The sequence below is a fragment of the Manis javanica genome, chromosome 8 (assembly GCF_040802235.1).
Source record: "Manis javanica isolate MJ-LG chromosome 8, MJ_LKY, whole genome shotgun sequence".
Taxonomy (NCBI): Eukaryota; Metazoa; Chordata; class Mammalia; order Pholidota; family Manidae; genus Manis; species Manis javanica.
The window spans coordinates 113,113,342-113,129,172 of NC_133163.1; the positions used below are offsets into that span (position 1 = coordinate 113,113,342).

Genomic DNA, 15,831 nt, shown 5'->3' on the forward strand with positions numbered 1-15,831 from the left:
GATGAGGTGCACATTGTCTGCCAATGTCTTATGATACCAGTAGTGTGATTTAATGTTGGCTCTCTCTGCCAAACAGTAAAGTCTCTGAGGTAGTATGTTTTTATGACTCGGGTCCCCCAGTAATGTGGGCTCTAAATATGATCTCTAATGGTAGACTCTGCCACCTGGCACTCACAGCCTCCTGTGAGAGGACCCCAGCTCCCCTTCCCCATTTATTTTGGAGTCCTTCACAACAATGCCGACACCCTCTTGGGAACCAACTCCAAACGTGCGTTTTCCTTTCCCAATTCTGTGTAGCCTAATCTGGGCTTTGCACCTGCAGCACTGTATCTCAGCTCGCATCCCTCTCTTCCATCTGCGAATTACACCTGTCTGCAGCAGTCAATCTTCAGTATTGTGGGTGGGAGGATAAGAAGATAGAGATGAGGGGCATTGGCCAGTGTGTCAACGTTCACTGGCAATTCCCACAGACATTTCTAGAAACCAAGTCCATAAAGATGACTATGCAAGATGCCCATCCCAGCGTTGTTTACAGCTGTAAAAATTGAAATCAATCCAAATGTACCGCAGGAAGGGATTAAAAGAACTATGGTACATAATACCATCAGATATTAAGCCATCATTGAAAATGATATACAGCTATATCATTAAGGAAATCATATCTTTTGAGTGAAAAAAGTAGGTTATGAAATTACATGTACACGCCAAGATGGCAGCGTGAGTAGTTCAGTGGAAATCTCCTCCCAAAAACATATATTTTTAAAAATACAACAAATACAACTATTCCTAAAAGAGAGACCAGTGGATACAGTACAACAGCCAGGCTACATCTACATCTGTGAGAACTCAGAGTCACATGAACAGGGTAAGATATGAGCCAGGGCCCAGCGGGACCCGAGCACCCTCCACCACCCCAACTCCCCAGCAGGAAGAAACAAGACGGAGTGGGGAAGGAGTGAAAGCCCAGGATTGCTAAACAACCAGATCTAGTAATCCACACTGGGAGCGCAGACACACGGTGCATGGTGTGCTGGATATTAGAGAAACAGAAAAGCAAAACCTGCAAGCAGGCAAGCAGGTCCTTGCAACCGGCTCCCCTGGGACAAAAGAAAAGCGAGTGCTTTTTGAAAGTCTTAAAGGGACAGGGACCTCACAGCTGGACGAAATCATCCTGTCACATCAGACCAGCAGGTGGGAATCCCAGAGAACTCAAGGTACCCTACCCATGGGTGGCAGCACAGCTCTGAAGCCCCTCACGGCAATAAGCAGCCTGCCACTAGTTCCCCTGGCTGGCGTGGACCCCAACACACTGGCCCAGTAGTGGGAGAGTGGCAGCGCATGACAGCAGTGGCACCAGAGGGGCCTGGGAGCAGCCGGCGTGAACCAGTGGCAGCCGAGTGGCCTGGGAACAGCCCCTGTGAGCCGGCGGTGGCAGCAGAGTGGCCCAGGAGCAGCTGTGCCCCCAGCAGCCGCCTAGAATCTCCCGACACACAGCTGCCCGGGCCATACCAAAGCCCCTGCCAGCACGCAGCTCACTGGCGGGGGTGCCGCTCTCACTAGAGAGCAGACCTGGTGCGCCTGCCATTCCCCATAGGGCTCTGCGCTACCCTGACAGAGACCCCACCCACAGCAGCTTAGGGGATTAACCTGGAGGCTGCTCCAGGAGTGCGGGTAACCGACATATGCAGCAGAGAGGGGCAAGGTACCCAGCAAGCAGGAAAGGACTTTGCTCTCTCAGCTGACACATGCACTACCTGCCTACAACTACCTCTATCACTACGAAAAGGCAGAAGAATTTGATCTAGTCCAGAATTACCCAGACAACCCCCTGAGAGAGGGCCTGGGGAGATAGATTTAACTAATCTCCCCGAAAAAGAATTCAAAATAAAGGTCATAACCTTGCTGATGGATCTGCAGGAATTATGCAAGAGTTAAAGGATAAAGTTGGGAGGGAGAATACAGAAATAAAACAGTCTCTGGAAGGACTTAAGAGCAGACATGATGAGGTGCAAGAGGCCATTAATGGAATAGAAATCAGAGAACAGGAACACAGAGAAGCTGACACAGAGAAGAGAGAAAAGGATCTCCAGGCATGAAAGAATATTAACAGAACTGTGTGACCAATTGAAATAGAACAATATCCGCATTATAGGGGTACCAGAAGAAGAAGAGAGAGAAAAACGGATAGAAAGTATCTTTGAAGAAATAATTTTTGAAAACTTCCCCAAACTGTGGGAGGAAATAGTCTCTCAGACCATGGAGACACACAGAACTCCCAACACAAGGGACCTAAGGAGGACAACACCAAGACATATAATAATTAAAATGGCAAAGAACAAAGACAAGAACAGAGTATTAAAGGCAGCCAGAAAGAGAAAAAAGGTCACCTACAAAAGAAAACCCATTAGGCTATCATCAGACCTCTCAACAGAAACCTTGCAGGCCAGAAGAGAATGGCATGATACATTTAATGCAACAAAACAGAAGGACCTTGAACCAAGAATACTGTATCCAGCACAATTATCATTTAAATATGAAGGAGGGATTAAACAATTCCCAGATAGGCAAAAGTTAAGGGAATTTGCCTCCTATAAATGACCTCTAACAGAGTATTTTAGAGGGACTGCTCTAGATGGGAGCACTCGTAACGCTGAATAGATGTCACCAGAGAAAATAAAATCACAACAAAGAAAGCAGACCAACCAAATACTATATAAAGGCAAAAAATAAAATAAACTACTCATAAAAGCAGTCAAAGGAAACACAAAAGAACACAGAATAAAACACCTAACATACAAAGAATGGAGGAGGAGGAATAAGAAGGGAGAGAAACGAAGAATCATCAGACTGTGCTTATAATAGCTTAATTAAGCGAGTTAAGTTAGACAGATAGTAAGAAAGCTAACCTTGAACCTTTGGTAACCACGGATCTAAAGCCTGCAATGGCAATAAGTACATATCTTTCAATAATCACCCTAAATGTAAATGGACTGAATGCACCAAACAAAAGGCACAGAGTAATAGAATGGATAAAAAAGCAAGACACTTCTATCTGCTGCTTACAAGAGACTCACCTCAAACCCAAAGGGCATGCACAGACTAAAAGTCAAGGGATAGAAAAAGATATTTCATACAAACAATAGGGAGAAAAAAGCAGGTGTAGCAGTACTGGTATCAGACGAAATAGACTTCAAAACAAAGAAAGTAACAAGAGACAAAGAAGGACATTACATAATGATAAAGGGGACAGTCCAACAACAGGATATAACCATTATAAATATATATGCACCCAATCAATACAGGAGCACCAACATATATGAAACAAATACTAACAGTATTAAAGGAGGAAATAGAATGCAATGCATTTGTTCTAGGAGACTTCAACACACCACTCACTCCAAAGGACAGGTCCGCCAGACAGAAAATTAGTAAGGACACAGAGGCACTGAACAACACACTAGACTTAACAGACATCTACAGAACTCTACACCCAAAAGCAACAGGATACACATTCTTCTCAAGTGCACATGGAACATTCTCCAGAATAGACCATGTACTAGGCCACAAAAAGAGCCTCAGTAAATTCCAAAAGATTGAAATCCTACCAACCAACTTTTCAGACCACAAAGGTATAAAACTAAAAATAAATTGTACAAAGAAAGCAAAAAGGTTGGCAAACACATGGAGGCTTAACAACATGCTCCTAAATAATCAGTGGATCAACGACCAAATTAAAATGGAGATCAAGCAATATATGGAGACAAATGACACCAACAGCCTAAAGCCCCAACTTCTGTGGGACGCAGCAAAAGCAGTCTTAAGAGGGAAGTATATAGCAATGCAGGCATATTTAAAGAAGGAAGAACAATCCCAAATGAAGAGTCTAAAGTCACAAGTACTGAAATTGGAAAAAGAAGAACAAATGAGGCCTAAGGTCAGCAGAAGGAGGGACATAATAAAGATCAGAGAAGAAATAAATAAAATTGAGAAGAATAAAACAATAGAAAAAAATCAATGAAACCAAGAACTGGTTCTTTGAGCAAATAAACAAAATAGATAAGTCTCTAGCCAGACTTATGAAGAGAAAAAGAATCAATATGCATCAACAGAATCAGAAATGAGAAAGGAAAAATCATGACCCCACAAAAATACAAAGAATTCTTAGAGAATACTATGAAAATCTATATGCTAACAAGCTGGAAAACCTAAAAGAAATGGACAAATTCCTAGAAAAATACAACCTTCCAAGACTGACCTAGGAAGAAACATAAAATCTAAACAGACCAATTACCAGCAATGAAATTGAAGTGGTAATCAAAAAACTACCCAAGAGCAAAACCCCTGGACCAGATGGACTCAGCTGAATTTTATCAGAAATATAAAGAATACATAATACCCATTCTCCTTAAAGTTTTCCAAAAAATAGAAGAGGAAGGAATATTTCCAAACTCATTCTATGAAGCCAGCATCACTCTAATACCAAAACCAGGCAAAGACCCCACAAAAGAAGAAAATTACAGACCAATATCCCTGATGAACATAGATGCAAAAATACTCAACAAAATATTAGCAAACTGAATTAAAAAAAATACATCAAGAGGATCATACACCATGATCAGGTGGGATTCATCTCAGGGATGCAAGGATGGTACAACATTCGAAAATCCATCAACATCATCCACCACATAAACAAAAAGGACAGAAGCCACATGGTCATTTCCATAAATGCTGAAAAAGCATTCGACAAAATTCAACATCCATTCATGGTAAAAACTCTCAACAAAATGGGTATAGAGGGCAAGTACCTCAACATAATAAAGGCCATATATGACAAACCAACAGCCAACATCATACTGAACAGTGAGAATTTAAAGAGGACAAGAGAAATTAAACAAGAGAAATTAAAGAGGACACTAACAAATGGAAACTCATCCCGTGCTCTTGGCTAGGAAGAAGTAATATTGTCAAAATGGCCATCCTGCCTAAAGCAATCTACAGATTCAATGCAATCCGTATCAAAATACCGACAGCATTCTTCAACAAACTGGAACAAATAGTTCTAAAATTCATATGGAACCACAAAGGACCCGAATAGCCAAAGCAATCCTGAGAAGGAAGAATAAAGCAGGGGGTATGTCACTTCCCAACTTCAAGCTCTACTACAAAACCACAGTAATCAAGACAATTTGGCAATGGCACAAGAACAGGCCCATAGACCAGCGGAACAGAATAGAGAGTCCACATATTAACTCAAGCATATATGGTCAATATATGATAAAGGAGTCATAGATATACAATGGAGAAATGACAGTCTCTTCAACAGCTGGTGTTGGCAAAATTGGACCACTACATGTAAGAGAATAAAACTGGATCACTGTCTAACCCCATACACAAATACGAACTGGATCAAAGACCTGAATTTAAGTCATGAAACCATAAAACCTTAGAAAAAAAACATAGGCAAGAATCTCTTGGACATAAACATGAATGACTTCTTCATGTACATATCTCCCCAGGCAAGGGAAACCAAAGCAGAAATGAACAAGTGGGAATATATTAAGCTGAAAATCTTCTGTACACAAAGGACACCACCTGTGGAACAAAAAGACATTCAACAGTATGGAGAATATATTCATAAATGACAGATCTGATAAAAGGGTTGGCATCCATAATATATAAAGAGCTCACGCACCTCAATAAACAAAAAGCAAATAATCCAATTAAAAAAATGGGCAGAGGAGCTGAACAGACAGTTCTCCAAAGACGAAATTCAGATGGCCAACAGACACATGAAAAGATGCTCCACATTACTAGTCATCAGAGAAATGCAGATTAAAACCACAATGAGACATCACCTCACACCAGTAAGGATCACCACCATCCAAAAGACAAACAACAACAAATGTTGGCGAGGTTGTGGAGAAAGGGGAACCCTCCTACACTGCTGGTGGAGATGTAAATTAGTTCAACCATTGTATAAAGCAGTATGGAGGTTCCTCAAAAAGCTCAAAATAGAAATACTATTTGACCCAGGAATCCCACTTCTAGGAATTTACCCTAAGAATGCAGCACTCAAGTTTGAAAAAGACAGACGCACCCCTATGTTTATCGCAGCACTATTTACAATAGCCAAGAAATGGAAGCAACCTAAGTGTCCATCAGTAGATGAATGGATAAAGAAGATGTGGTACATATATACAATGGAATATTATTCAGCCATAAGAAGAAAACAAATCCTACCATTTGGAACAACATGGATGGAGCTAGAGGGTATTATACTCAGTGAAATAAGCCAGGTGGAGAAAGACAAGTACCAAATGATTTCACTCATCTGTGGAGTATAAGAACAAAGAAAAAACTGAAGGAACAAAACAACAGCAGAAACACAGAACCGAAGAATGGACTAACAGTTACCAAAGGGAAAGGGACTGGGGAGGATGGGTGGGAAGGGAGGGATAAGGGGTGGGTAAATAAAGGGGACATTACGAATAGTATGTATAATATGGGGGTGCACAAGGAGGGCTGTGCAACACAGAGAAGATACGTAGTGATTCTATAGCATCTTATTACGCTGATGGACAGTGAATGTAATGGGGTTTGTGGAGGGGACTTGGTGATGTGGGGCATCTAGTAAACAATGTTCCTCATATAATTGTAGATTAATTATACAAAAAAAAGAAGAAAAATACTGAAGAGGTCAAATCTGAAGATTGAGAATCCAAGTTGGTTAATGTTGAAAAATCAATAAGGGTATTCCTTGCACTCAAAACCTGATTATGTCTGGCCAAGGGAAGAGCAGTTCCTTGAAAACTCCAATGAGCAGACCCAACCAACGAGCGTAAGAAGTATTTTAAAATGCCCATTTAATGTCCATTAAAACACAAATTTTAAAATAAGCATTAAACAGAAATTAAAATTTGTGTAGTCAACAGGTTTCATGTTTTCATTTATGTAGGTACTGAACATCTAGCAGACCAGACTGGGTATTTGTGTGAAATACTGTTTTTCTTTGGGTTTGGGGTTCACACAGGTCAGGCATCTGTACATACTTGCAAAATGGGAGAACTTGGTAAGTCATAAACCAGAACAACAAACCAGAAAAAGAAGGGATGGGGTTTTTCTATCTCTTTTTTTGGTATTCTATTTGAGGGAACAGCAACATTTTATCTAAGACATTTTTATAGGTGCAGGCTAATTGTTTCTGGCTCAGTTTCCCTATATTTGGGAGGTTTTCATAATTAAATAATTCTTTAAGAAAAAAAAATTACATGTAAGTATGGCCCATCTTTATATAAAACTATGGAAAGGATATTGATTTCATTGTTAAGTATGGTTATATAGCCTTTAGGGATGGAATTTTAAATTATAATTTTTGTACAGTTTTATGTTGCTTGGAACTTCTATGTATTTTTATAATCGTAAAAATTAAATAAAGCTATTTTCATTATGGTAAAGCAATCCAGTGCATCCTTTGAGGCCTGCTTTTCTGTGTACCTTCTTTGGGAAGCTTTATTTGGAATGGGAGCCCTGCCTCCTTTATAGCTCTAGGCATGGCACTATCCTTTTCATCCTCTTAAACCTCTGGGCTTTCTCACCCTCTGTGTAATGTTATCTCCAAGATGATCTCATTAGCCTCCAGGGCTCTGAACTCTTAAGATGAGGGATTTTTTTTGTTCCTGCTCATATCTCTGTTTCCTTCTATAGCAGCAAAGGCAGCCTAAGGGGACAGTGACTGCCTTTTAGCTCTGGTGATTATTGTTTTATGAGCCTTTGGGCCCAGATAGTGGGTTTTTCAAGAGATCCCGAAATCAGGCCCTGGGGGCTGCAGGCTGGTAGGTATAACAGGCATCTGCCCCGCAGCCTGCCCCCACCCACACCTCCACAGCTGCTTAGAGGAAGCCAGCTGCTCAGCCTTCATAGGCTGTATGTACCTTGTGTGGGTCCAGAAAAAACCCACAGAAAAACCCTGTCCAATCGAGATTGGACCTTTCCCTAAGGGGATATGACAACTGTTTCCAAATGATTGTCCCCTCCTAGCTTCAGAGCTCTCAGCTTCCTCTTCCATTTTGAATGACAGCAGTAATGACCACAGGGGCCCACCCAGTAGGTCTCCCTCTCAGCAACATCAGTAGCTCACAGGAAAAGTGGTAAGGTCCAGACCGCCCCTGGTAGTCCTTCCCACCTGGGGCCTAATAGGAGCTGTCGTGTGTTCCACACCTACTCTTTACCAGTGTGCAAAGAGTTTAGAAACATTTCGTCCAGCCATGGCCCTGCTGGGTGGTCATCACCATCAACATTAAAAGACCGAAGCTTAGAGATTTACAGCAGCTTGCCTGCAGTCACACCTCAGAGCTAAGACTTGAACCCAGTCTGCTAGACCTGCCCGGCTGCCATATCATATCCTGCCCTATCCAGACGGGGTGGGCAAGAGGAACCTGGACGTTAACCCTCTTAAGTTGTTTTCTTAAAGGCCTGAATGAATACGCGCAGTAGGCCTGTTAAGGACAAATTACCCACCTGACCTTGTGGGCATATAAGCTTCTCTGACCTCTGTGAGATACTCTCTCCCCAGACATGCACAGTATGGGGCCAGCTGGGTAACAGGAGCAGAAGCTGGAAGACAGAAAAGCAGCTTGGGTGAGTAGCTGGGGACCATTAATGACGGAGAGAACACCTGCTGAGAAACTGCAGTCTCAGGGCTGGAGTGGGAGGCGGGGCATCTCCTTTCCAGACCTTGTGGCCTTTCCTGTTGTCCTCAGGTCTTGGTTCCACAGCTCTCTTCAAGATAAACTGGTGATTTGAAGGTACCTGAGCACATCTTTGTTCCTCCAACCTCAGTGCTGGGCACACCAGGAGACCAATTGGTTGGTCCACTGACATCACTCTAAGGGGGTATGAGGAATTGTAGCACCAGAAAAGTCTCGCTGGAAGCTGTGCTGCACTGGATGCCAGGTGGCTGGGGTGGCCTCTGCCAGCTCCCCCTGCTCCAAGCCTGGGCTGTAGTGTCTGAAGCCGCTGAACTGCCTCTGTCTGCAATGGGTGGGTAGCTCCTGGGAGGGATGCTGTTGCCTGGAGCCCCTGGGTCGGAGCCTGCCTGTCCCCTGAAGAGCAGGTAACCTGCCCTGAGCCAGATTTGCTTTCGGGGCTCTGGCAGGACAGGCTTGTCAGGAGCCTTCCCAACGCAGACCTCTCCCAGGCCACTTGTTTTTTCCTCACACCTCAGTCGCATCATCTATAAAACCATAAGTAATTACTACTATCCCGCTGTTTTGGCCCTCAAAAACAGCAAACTCGTATAACCAAATATTAATAGCTAACATGTATTTACTGTGTGTCAGGCCCTAAACAGTTTAGAAGCATGATGTCATTTAATCCACACACAGCTCTCCTTTGTACAGATAAGGGCCCTGAGGCACAGGGAGTTGGTCCCAAAGAGCCTTGGTGCCCAAGTTTAGGCCCAGCCTTGCTCAGCAGCCCAGTTGCTGGGCCTCGGGCTGCCCGCCAGGCAAGAAGAATCCAGCCTCTGTGCCCAGCGGCGCCCTCAGGCCCCAGGAGCCGTATGTTTTCTTAATGGAGTTAACCAAACCTCCTGGGCAGCGCTGGCGGCTCGGCAGAACCCGAGCCAGTGAACGGGGCTTTTTGTGTGAGGGCGGCTGCGGAAGGCACGCCACCCCCTGACCTGGGCCACCCGCAGGAGCGGGCATGTTGGCGTCACCTCTGCTTGGGCCTTGACCCTCATCTCCAGGCTCCACGCCAGCACAGTGGGGGTGTGAGTGGCCGGCTCCCTCTTGGGCTGGTCTGAGAGTCAAGAGACAGGTGTCTACCATCTGGTCCCCAACCAGAAGCGTCAGCATCACTGAGGAACTTGTGAAAAAGGTCCATTATCAGGCTCCACACCAGGCCTACAAATTCAGAAAACTAGGGTGAGGGCCCTATGATCTGAGGTTTAACTGGCCTTGTAGGTGCTGATGATGGCTGCTAAGGTCGGAGAACCACTGCTCTGTGCTCCGATCTGGAAATACCCTGGCCAAGAAAATATCACCAACCAGTACTTAAAAGCAACTTTCACTAGAAATTTGGAAATTAAATTCATATTGGAGAGCAATAGAGGAAAGGCAAAGATTTGTGTAATAAAACAACTCATTCTAAAAACAAGTCACTTTGAAGGTCTACACGGTCATCGTATATTAGCTTGGTGTTCATATACACTTGAGTTGAACAATGCTTAAAGTATACAGAAAATAAACTTTTCCTTTGTAATAACTGCTTTGGAGTTGTCATGTGTTCATTTTCACAGGATAATATTCTCCATGACTTGTTTTATCTACCCTAAGACATCTTAAATCTCCAGGTCAAGGATCTTGCTTTTCTTCATTTGGATCTTCACTCATCTACCATGGAATGCCGTGGAATTAGGAGCTGCAGGCTTACTACCAGATGATTTAAATGTCTGTTGCATCAAATCCCTCTGTAGCTGGTGCTGAAAATCCATTGATTTTGAGGCTTCTCAGGAACACCTGAAAATTAAGCAAAATAATAAGATGGACAGCAGTCTGGAGTGGGGAGAGGATTCCTGTTGTCCCCTGCAGGCCTTCCTCAGCCTTTTACCCACATCCTCCTCTCCCATTCATTCATATGGTCTTTCCATCAAATGTTTTTGGAGTGCATACTACGTACTTCGCACCAGATGGCAAACACTGACAGGACAGACCCAGGTCCCTGGCCCGATGGTGCTCAGATTCTGGGGCAGAGTTGGGGAAAGCAGGGAGTCTTTGAGGAGGTGAGTTTTAAGCTTAAGAATTGGAAGTCAGGGGAGAGTGTTCCAGGAAGAAGCAGCAAGTACAAAGGCCCTGAGGCAGGAAAGAGGTGTTTGGGTTGGAAGAACTGGAAGGTCACTGGCTGGAGCCTGGTACATGAGCTGGAGAGGAGAGGAAATGAGAGGTGAAGCTGGGCTGGGTCATTTAGAGCTCTAGATTGAGGAAGGGAGAGTGGGTTTTGTTTTAAGTGCAATGGGAAGCCTTTGGAAGGTTTTAGGCAGATGCCTTGATGACAGTTTTGTGTCACTATGTAGAAAATGGAACTTGTATGAGGGAGGGAAGCAGGGGAAGACATTAGGAGATGTAGTGGCATTTTTCTGGGTGGTAGAAATAGAGACAGAGGGGCAGACAGTCATTAGGTTGGGTGAGCAAGAAATTTTTAGAGGCCTGAGGGCCCCGGGAGAGGACTTCCTGGACAGTAGGACAAGGAGAGCAGAGTCCCTGAATGATGGGGCCCTAGAGTGCATGGGAGGAAATGAAACCCCCCACAACTTCTCTTCATGGTGGGTTGTTTCCCTTCCAGGAAGTTTCAGCTTCCTGTATCTGAGGCCCTTGTGAGATGGAATTTGGGGGGGAAAAGGGTGGGACATAGTATTGGTGAGAACTGCTTGCCCCCTTTGGGGGTCATCCTCTCGCTGGAAGTGGAGAGTTTCTGCTCCAGCTTAAAAGCATTCTGCATTAGCACGAGGGAGGGAGGGAGTCGGGGTCCCTCAACCACAATCCCTAAAACAGTACTCTGCTTTCTCCTGTCCACCACACAGCCTCTCAGCCAAGTGTGGGCTCTGAGAGGCAGGGCCTCCTCCACCTCCACTGCCTGCCTAGGCCTCTGTGGGGGGATGTCAGTGGAGTGAAGGGCTGTGCTGAAGGGGACATCTCGCTATAGCTGAGGGGTAGGGTGGGGAGAGGCGGGAGCAGAGGCCCTTTCTAGCACAGGGGTGAGTGCGTTCTGAATTAAATACTGCACATACCCAGAAAGATACTGCCCAGAGGGGTGGACAAGAGCAGACTAGTACCTCCCACAGTCCCTTTTCTCCATCCATTGCCCTGTATGCGAGCACAACCCTCCTATGCCTCCAGAACAAGCCCAGGAGGGCCATTTTCTCAGCAGCTACTCTGTTGAGGGCATAACAGGCATCTTCCCACTCAGATTTCATACATTCTCCTGAGGGAGACTTATCCCAGTTTTGCCACAAATTTGTGACAGGTCTATACAGTCTGACCCCCAAACAGAGCCTAGGCCCCTAAACTGATTCTTCCCTGCAAACTACACCTGAAAGCAGGTTAGGGCTGAAAGACGAATGAATGAATGGATAAATGGATGGGAAAAATGAATGAATGAAGGGGCCTGGGGATGCTGAGTGAGGGGACGTCAAGGGCAGATTGTGCCCAAGCGCATACAGGGTCCAGGTTGAACGTACTAGAAAGAGATGAGGGGGCAGCCTGGTGCAGGGGAGAGGGTGTGAGGCATGCAAGGAACGTCCCTGTTTGTCCCCTAGGGTTGGGGCCGGGATCTGGGCCCACCTCCTCCACGCCTACACCCCACAGGCCCTATAGTTCTTAGTAGGCACTCATCAAAGAGTAGGTGAACTTTTGGCTCTCCAGCGTCTGGCCGTCAGTGGGCGCTCGGGGAATGTTGACAAACGGATGGCTCTCCGCCGAAGGGTCCCCATCCACACTGTGGCCCATCTCGGCTCAGGGGGCGACGCTCGCTCCGCCTCCCCGCGCCCTGCCTAATCGGCCCCTCGCAGGACCTGGTGGCGCCCGGGGCGGGGCCGCCTGGGGGCGGGGCCTGGAGCCTGAGGGGGCGGGGCCGAGTGGCCCCGCCGGGTTCGTGGTCTGCGCCGGGAGATTTCGTGTTTCGAGCTCCGCGCTAAGAGCGGTGGGGGCCGTGGTGCAGATGCTAGCAGTTCACATCCCATCGGTGGGGCCCGAGACCCAGGAGCCCAGGCAGAGCCCTGAAAAAGGCCATATGGTGAGCGGGGTCACTGGATGGGAAGGAGCGCGGGCACCAGCCGATTTCCCCGCTCCAAGCGCAGTGGGGGCCCCGGGCCGGGCCGTCGGGGCATAGCCTGCCGAGGGTCTCGGGGCCGCTTGGATTTGCCAGCCCCACAGACTGCGGTCTGAGCGCGTGAGGGACTGCACGGAGCAGAGGGGAGGGTCCGCTGCCCCTTCTCCCAAATGTGTGCGGAGAGTGCAAGGTCCATCCCCGGATAGCAGCGGCGCTCCAAGGCCGCTTTGTACCTTTGAACGCGGGAGGGTGGGCGCGTCGTTGGGCGTGGTTCCTCACGCGCACCCGGGCCGCCCGCCCGCGTCCGCCAGGTGTTCCGAGTGGAGGTGCTGTGCTGCGGGCGCAGACACACGGTGCCGAGGCGCTACAGCGAGTTCCACGCGCTGCACAAGCGGGTGAGGCGGCGCGGACCACCGACCGACCCCAGCCCAGCTCCTGCCCAACCCATGGGAGGCAGGCATACATACGAGCTGGGGCCCCAGCCTCCGCCACCCCCATTACTGCCCCAGTCCCTGAGGGCAGATCCTGGGCACAGCTCAAAGGGGCAGATCCCAGCCTGTCCCTAGCCCTTCCCGCCCTCGGGTGTCTGGGTGTTGAGGCCTCTCCACCCCCGGTCCCAACCACCACTCACTCAGGTCTGTCCCAGGGTGGAGCCTGAAACGAGGGGGGGGGGGGCGGGGTTCGGTCTGGTGGCGGGAAGGACTGGGGAGGGCTCTTATCTAGGGTGAAGTGAGCTTGGGGCTCAGTAGGGATGCTGTGATCGCACCGTGTAACCTCCCGACAGATCAAGAAACTGTACAAAGTGCCCGACTTTCCCTCCAAACGCCTGGCCAACTGGAGGACTAGAGGATTGGAGCAGCGGCGGCAGGGCTTGGAGGCTTATATCCAGGTGTGCATGGGTCTCAGCTGCCTCCTTCACCCCCTCCCAGCCTGTGTTACCCAGAGAGGTGCGGGAGCACGGAGTGAGGTGACCCACATCTTGGGCATGTTTACTACCCAAAGCCTGTGTTCTGAACAGTAATGGGTCCAACACCCCTCTGGATTGATAGGATTGGATGAGGCAACCAGGGGCAGGTGGTCCCAAGTCAATGAAAGCTCCCTAACTTCCCCTTCAGGGAGATCCTGTGCTGCCCTCATCATGAGCACGCAGGGTGGGGACCCTTCCCCCTTTGCCACACAGTGATGCTTGGTTTAATGCTGTGCTCTCGCTGTCTTGAAACTCTGCCATTTTGGAAGGGCCCCCACGTTTTCATTTGCACTGGGCTGTGCCCGATTACAGATTTTCCTGTCCTACTCTCCAGGGCGTCCTGTACCTGAACCAGGATGTGCCCAAAGAGCTGCTGGAATTCCTGAGACTTCGGCACTTCCCTGCAGACCCCAAAGCCAGCAGCTGGGGGTGAGCACCTCTAGGGGTCATGGCTTGGCATGAGAGGGGCCCCAGTGATGGACAGGAGCTCTCTGCAGCAAGCAGGTGGGGAAAGTTTTAGAGGCCAAACCCTTTTCTTCACATCTACCAGGTCCTAGACTCGTTTTTCCTCTTTGAGACATAACCTCTCTGGTCAGCTTTCTTGACCCCGGTGGAGGGGCTGTTACCAGCCATCTCCGGAACTGAGCTTGTTGCAAATAGCTGTGGTCCCCTGGGAGGTGCAGTTCTGGGCTTCCGTGTCTCCACCCCTCCCCTCAGGCTCCTTTCAGGCATCCCGGGGCAGCTCACAGCCTCTCTCTCCTTTTCAGCACCTCGGGGGAGTTCCTGCCTAGCAACAGCAGGCAAGTCAAAGCCCTGCTTGCGCCTGGCTCTTCTGCTCCCTGGTGGCCATGTGCCAGGATGCCGGCTGCTGCCGCGGGCCTGTCTGGTCCATCCCTGGGGGGCCAGGTTTTCTTGGTACTTGGAGCCCACTTCCACTCACCTCTTCCTTTTGGGGTCCTTGGTAATCTCAATCCCTAGTCTCCACCCATTTGAGTACTTCTCTGCTCATGACCTTTCTTCCTAGTAGCTCACAGCTGTACCACCGGCCTGTCATCAGCTTCTGCATGGATCCCTACATCTGCATCCCATCCCCAGGTGAGGAGGTGTCTCTGACCTATAATCCGTATTTAAGGCCCAGGATACCAGGGTGGGAGTGGAGGTGAACTTGCCATTTCTGAGCTCCCAAGACCCCCAGGCAGTGTCTCCCTCCTGCTGCCCTCCTTTGGGGCCACATGTGCTCTGCTGCTCTGCGCCCTGTAGCCTGATTTGCACTCTTCCCAGACGCAGACATGGCGAGATAAACTTGGCTCCCCTGGTCTCCATTCCTCACCAGCCTGGCTTTATGAAGCCAATGTGAACAGAATGTGAAGTGGGAACACCAAGACCTCATTTGGGGTGGCCAGCTGTTCTCTGTTGCCTTGGCAGGGGCTCTTCCCGTGTGGGACGGAGCCTATAGGCAGCCCAGGCCGCTGCGAGCCTGAGGCCAGGCCCACACCCCCTCTTCCCCTGTAGCCCCTATGCCTTCCTCCTGTTCTTCTGTCCCGCAGAGCCTCTGCCCGACATGGTGGTGAATGGCGTGCTCCAGGGCCTCTATGACTTCAGTGCCAGCACAGCTGAGGTCCAGACAGAGGCTCCCTGTCACTCTGCCTCTTTGCCACTGATGGCCTGACCAGCCCAGAGGCCTTTGGGCCACCTCTCAGGACAGTCCTATGCCTCAAGCCCTGTGAGCCCCCTAGAAGGTAGTTGCTGCGCTGGTAGCGGGGCTGGAGCAGGGACACAGAGGGTAGGGAATAAAAGGAGGAGCCAATTCAGAGGTAGGCTATGAGAGGGTGCAGGTGCATTTCTTCACCCCCACCAGAAGGTGGAGGGGGGGGCAAGCTACTTCCTTGAGGCACAGTAGCTGGCCAAGTTTAGAAGCAGGGAGCAAAAGTTCCTGCTTGACATTTTGCGGGGAAGGGTTCAGGTCAGAGCCCCGGGAAGGGACAGGCACGCACTGCCAAAGGAGACCCAGACGTGCTGGGACGTAGACTTGGGGGAGA

The 15,831-nt window shown here is 48.3% G+C and overlaps 2 protein-coding genes across 7 annotated transcripts in view; both read left to right on the forward strand.

Annotated features, from left to right (window-relative positions):
• Positions 1-10,155, forward strand: part of SNX1 (sorting nexin 1) — a 46,404-nt gene extending 36,249 nt beyond the window's left edge. For 2 of the 3 annotated variants that reach the window (XM_073211954.1, XM_037004159.2), the window contains exons 15-16: positions 8,573-8,637; positions 8,760-10,155. In XM_073211954.1, the coding sequence (XP_073068055.1) occupies positions 8,573-8,637; positions 8,760-8,802 (108 nt within the window). In that variant the 3' untranslated portion in view covers positions 8,803-10,155. The remainder of the gene's footprint in view (positions 1-8,572; positions 8,638-8,759) is intronic. The other variant, XM_073211955.1, reaches the window with a different exon arrangement.
• A 2,372-nt stretch (positions 10,156-12,527) lies between these two features.
• SNX22 (sorting nexin 22) lies at positions 12,528-15,708 on the forward strand. Of its 4 annotated transcripts, XM_073211981.1 has the most exons (7): positions 12,570-12,789; positions 13,137-13,220; positions 13,610-13,714; positions 14,127-14,221; positions 14,560-14,592; positions 14,820-14,887; positions 15,340-15,708. In XM_073211981.1, exons 1-7 carry the CDS (start codon positions 12,715-12,717, stop codon positions 15,459-15,461), a joined length of 582 nt encoding a protein of 193 aa, XP_073068082.1. In that variant the 5' UTR covers positions 12,570-12,714; the 3' UTR covers positions 15,462-15,708. The 4 variants fall into 4 exon arrangements, with proteins under 4 accessions (XP_073068085.1, XP_073068083.1, XP_073068084.1 ...); XM_073211984.1 differs by lacking the exon at positions 13,137-13,220 and having other exon boundaries at positions 12,528-12,789; XM_073211982.1 differs by lacking the exon at positions 14,560-14,592 and having other exon boundaries at positions 12,563-12,789; positions 14,817-14,887.
• Positions 15,709-15,831: the final 123 nt, after the last annotated feature.

Excerpts from the sequence above, each read along its gene's own strand:
- SNX22 (XM_073211981.1), top strand. The coding sequence starts at position 12,715 with ATGCTAGCAGTTCACATCCCATCGGTGGGGCCCGAGACCCAGGAGCCC. Across the intron at positions 12,790-13,136 it reads GCCCTGAAAAAGGCCATATG|GTGTTCCGAGTGGAGGTGCT; the intron begins GTGAGCGGGGTC and ends CGCGTCCGCCAG. Across the intron at positions 13,715-14,126 it reads GCTTGGAGGCTTATATCCAG|GGCGTCCTGTACCTGAACCA; the intron begins GTGTGCATGGGT and ends CCTACTCTCCAG.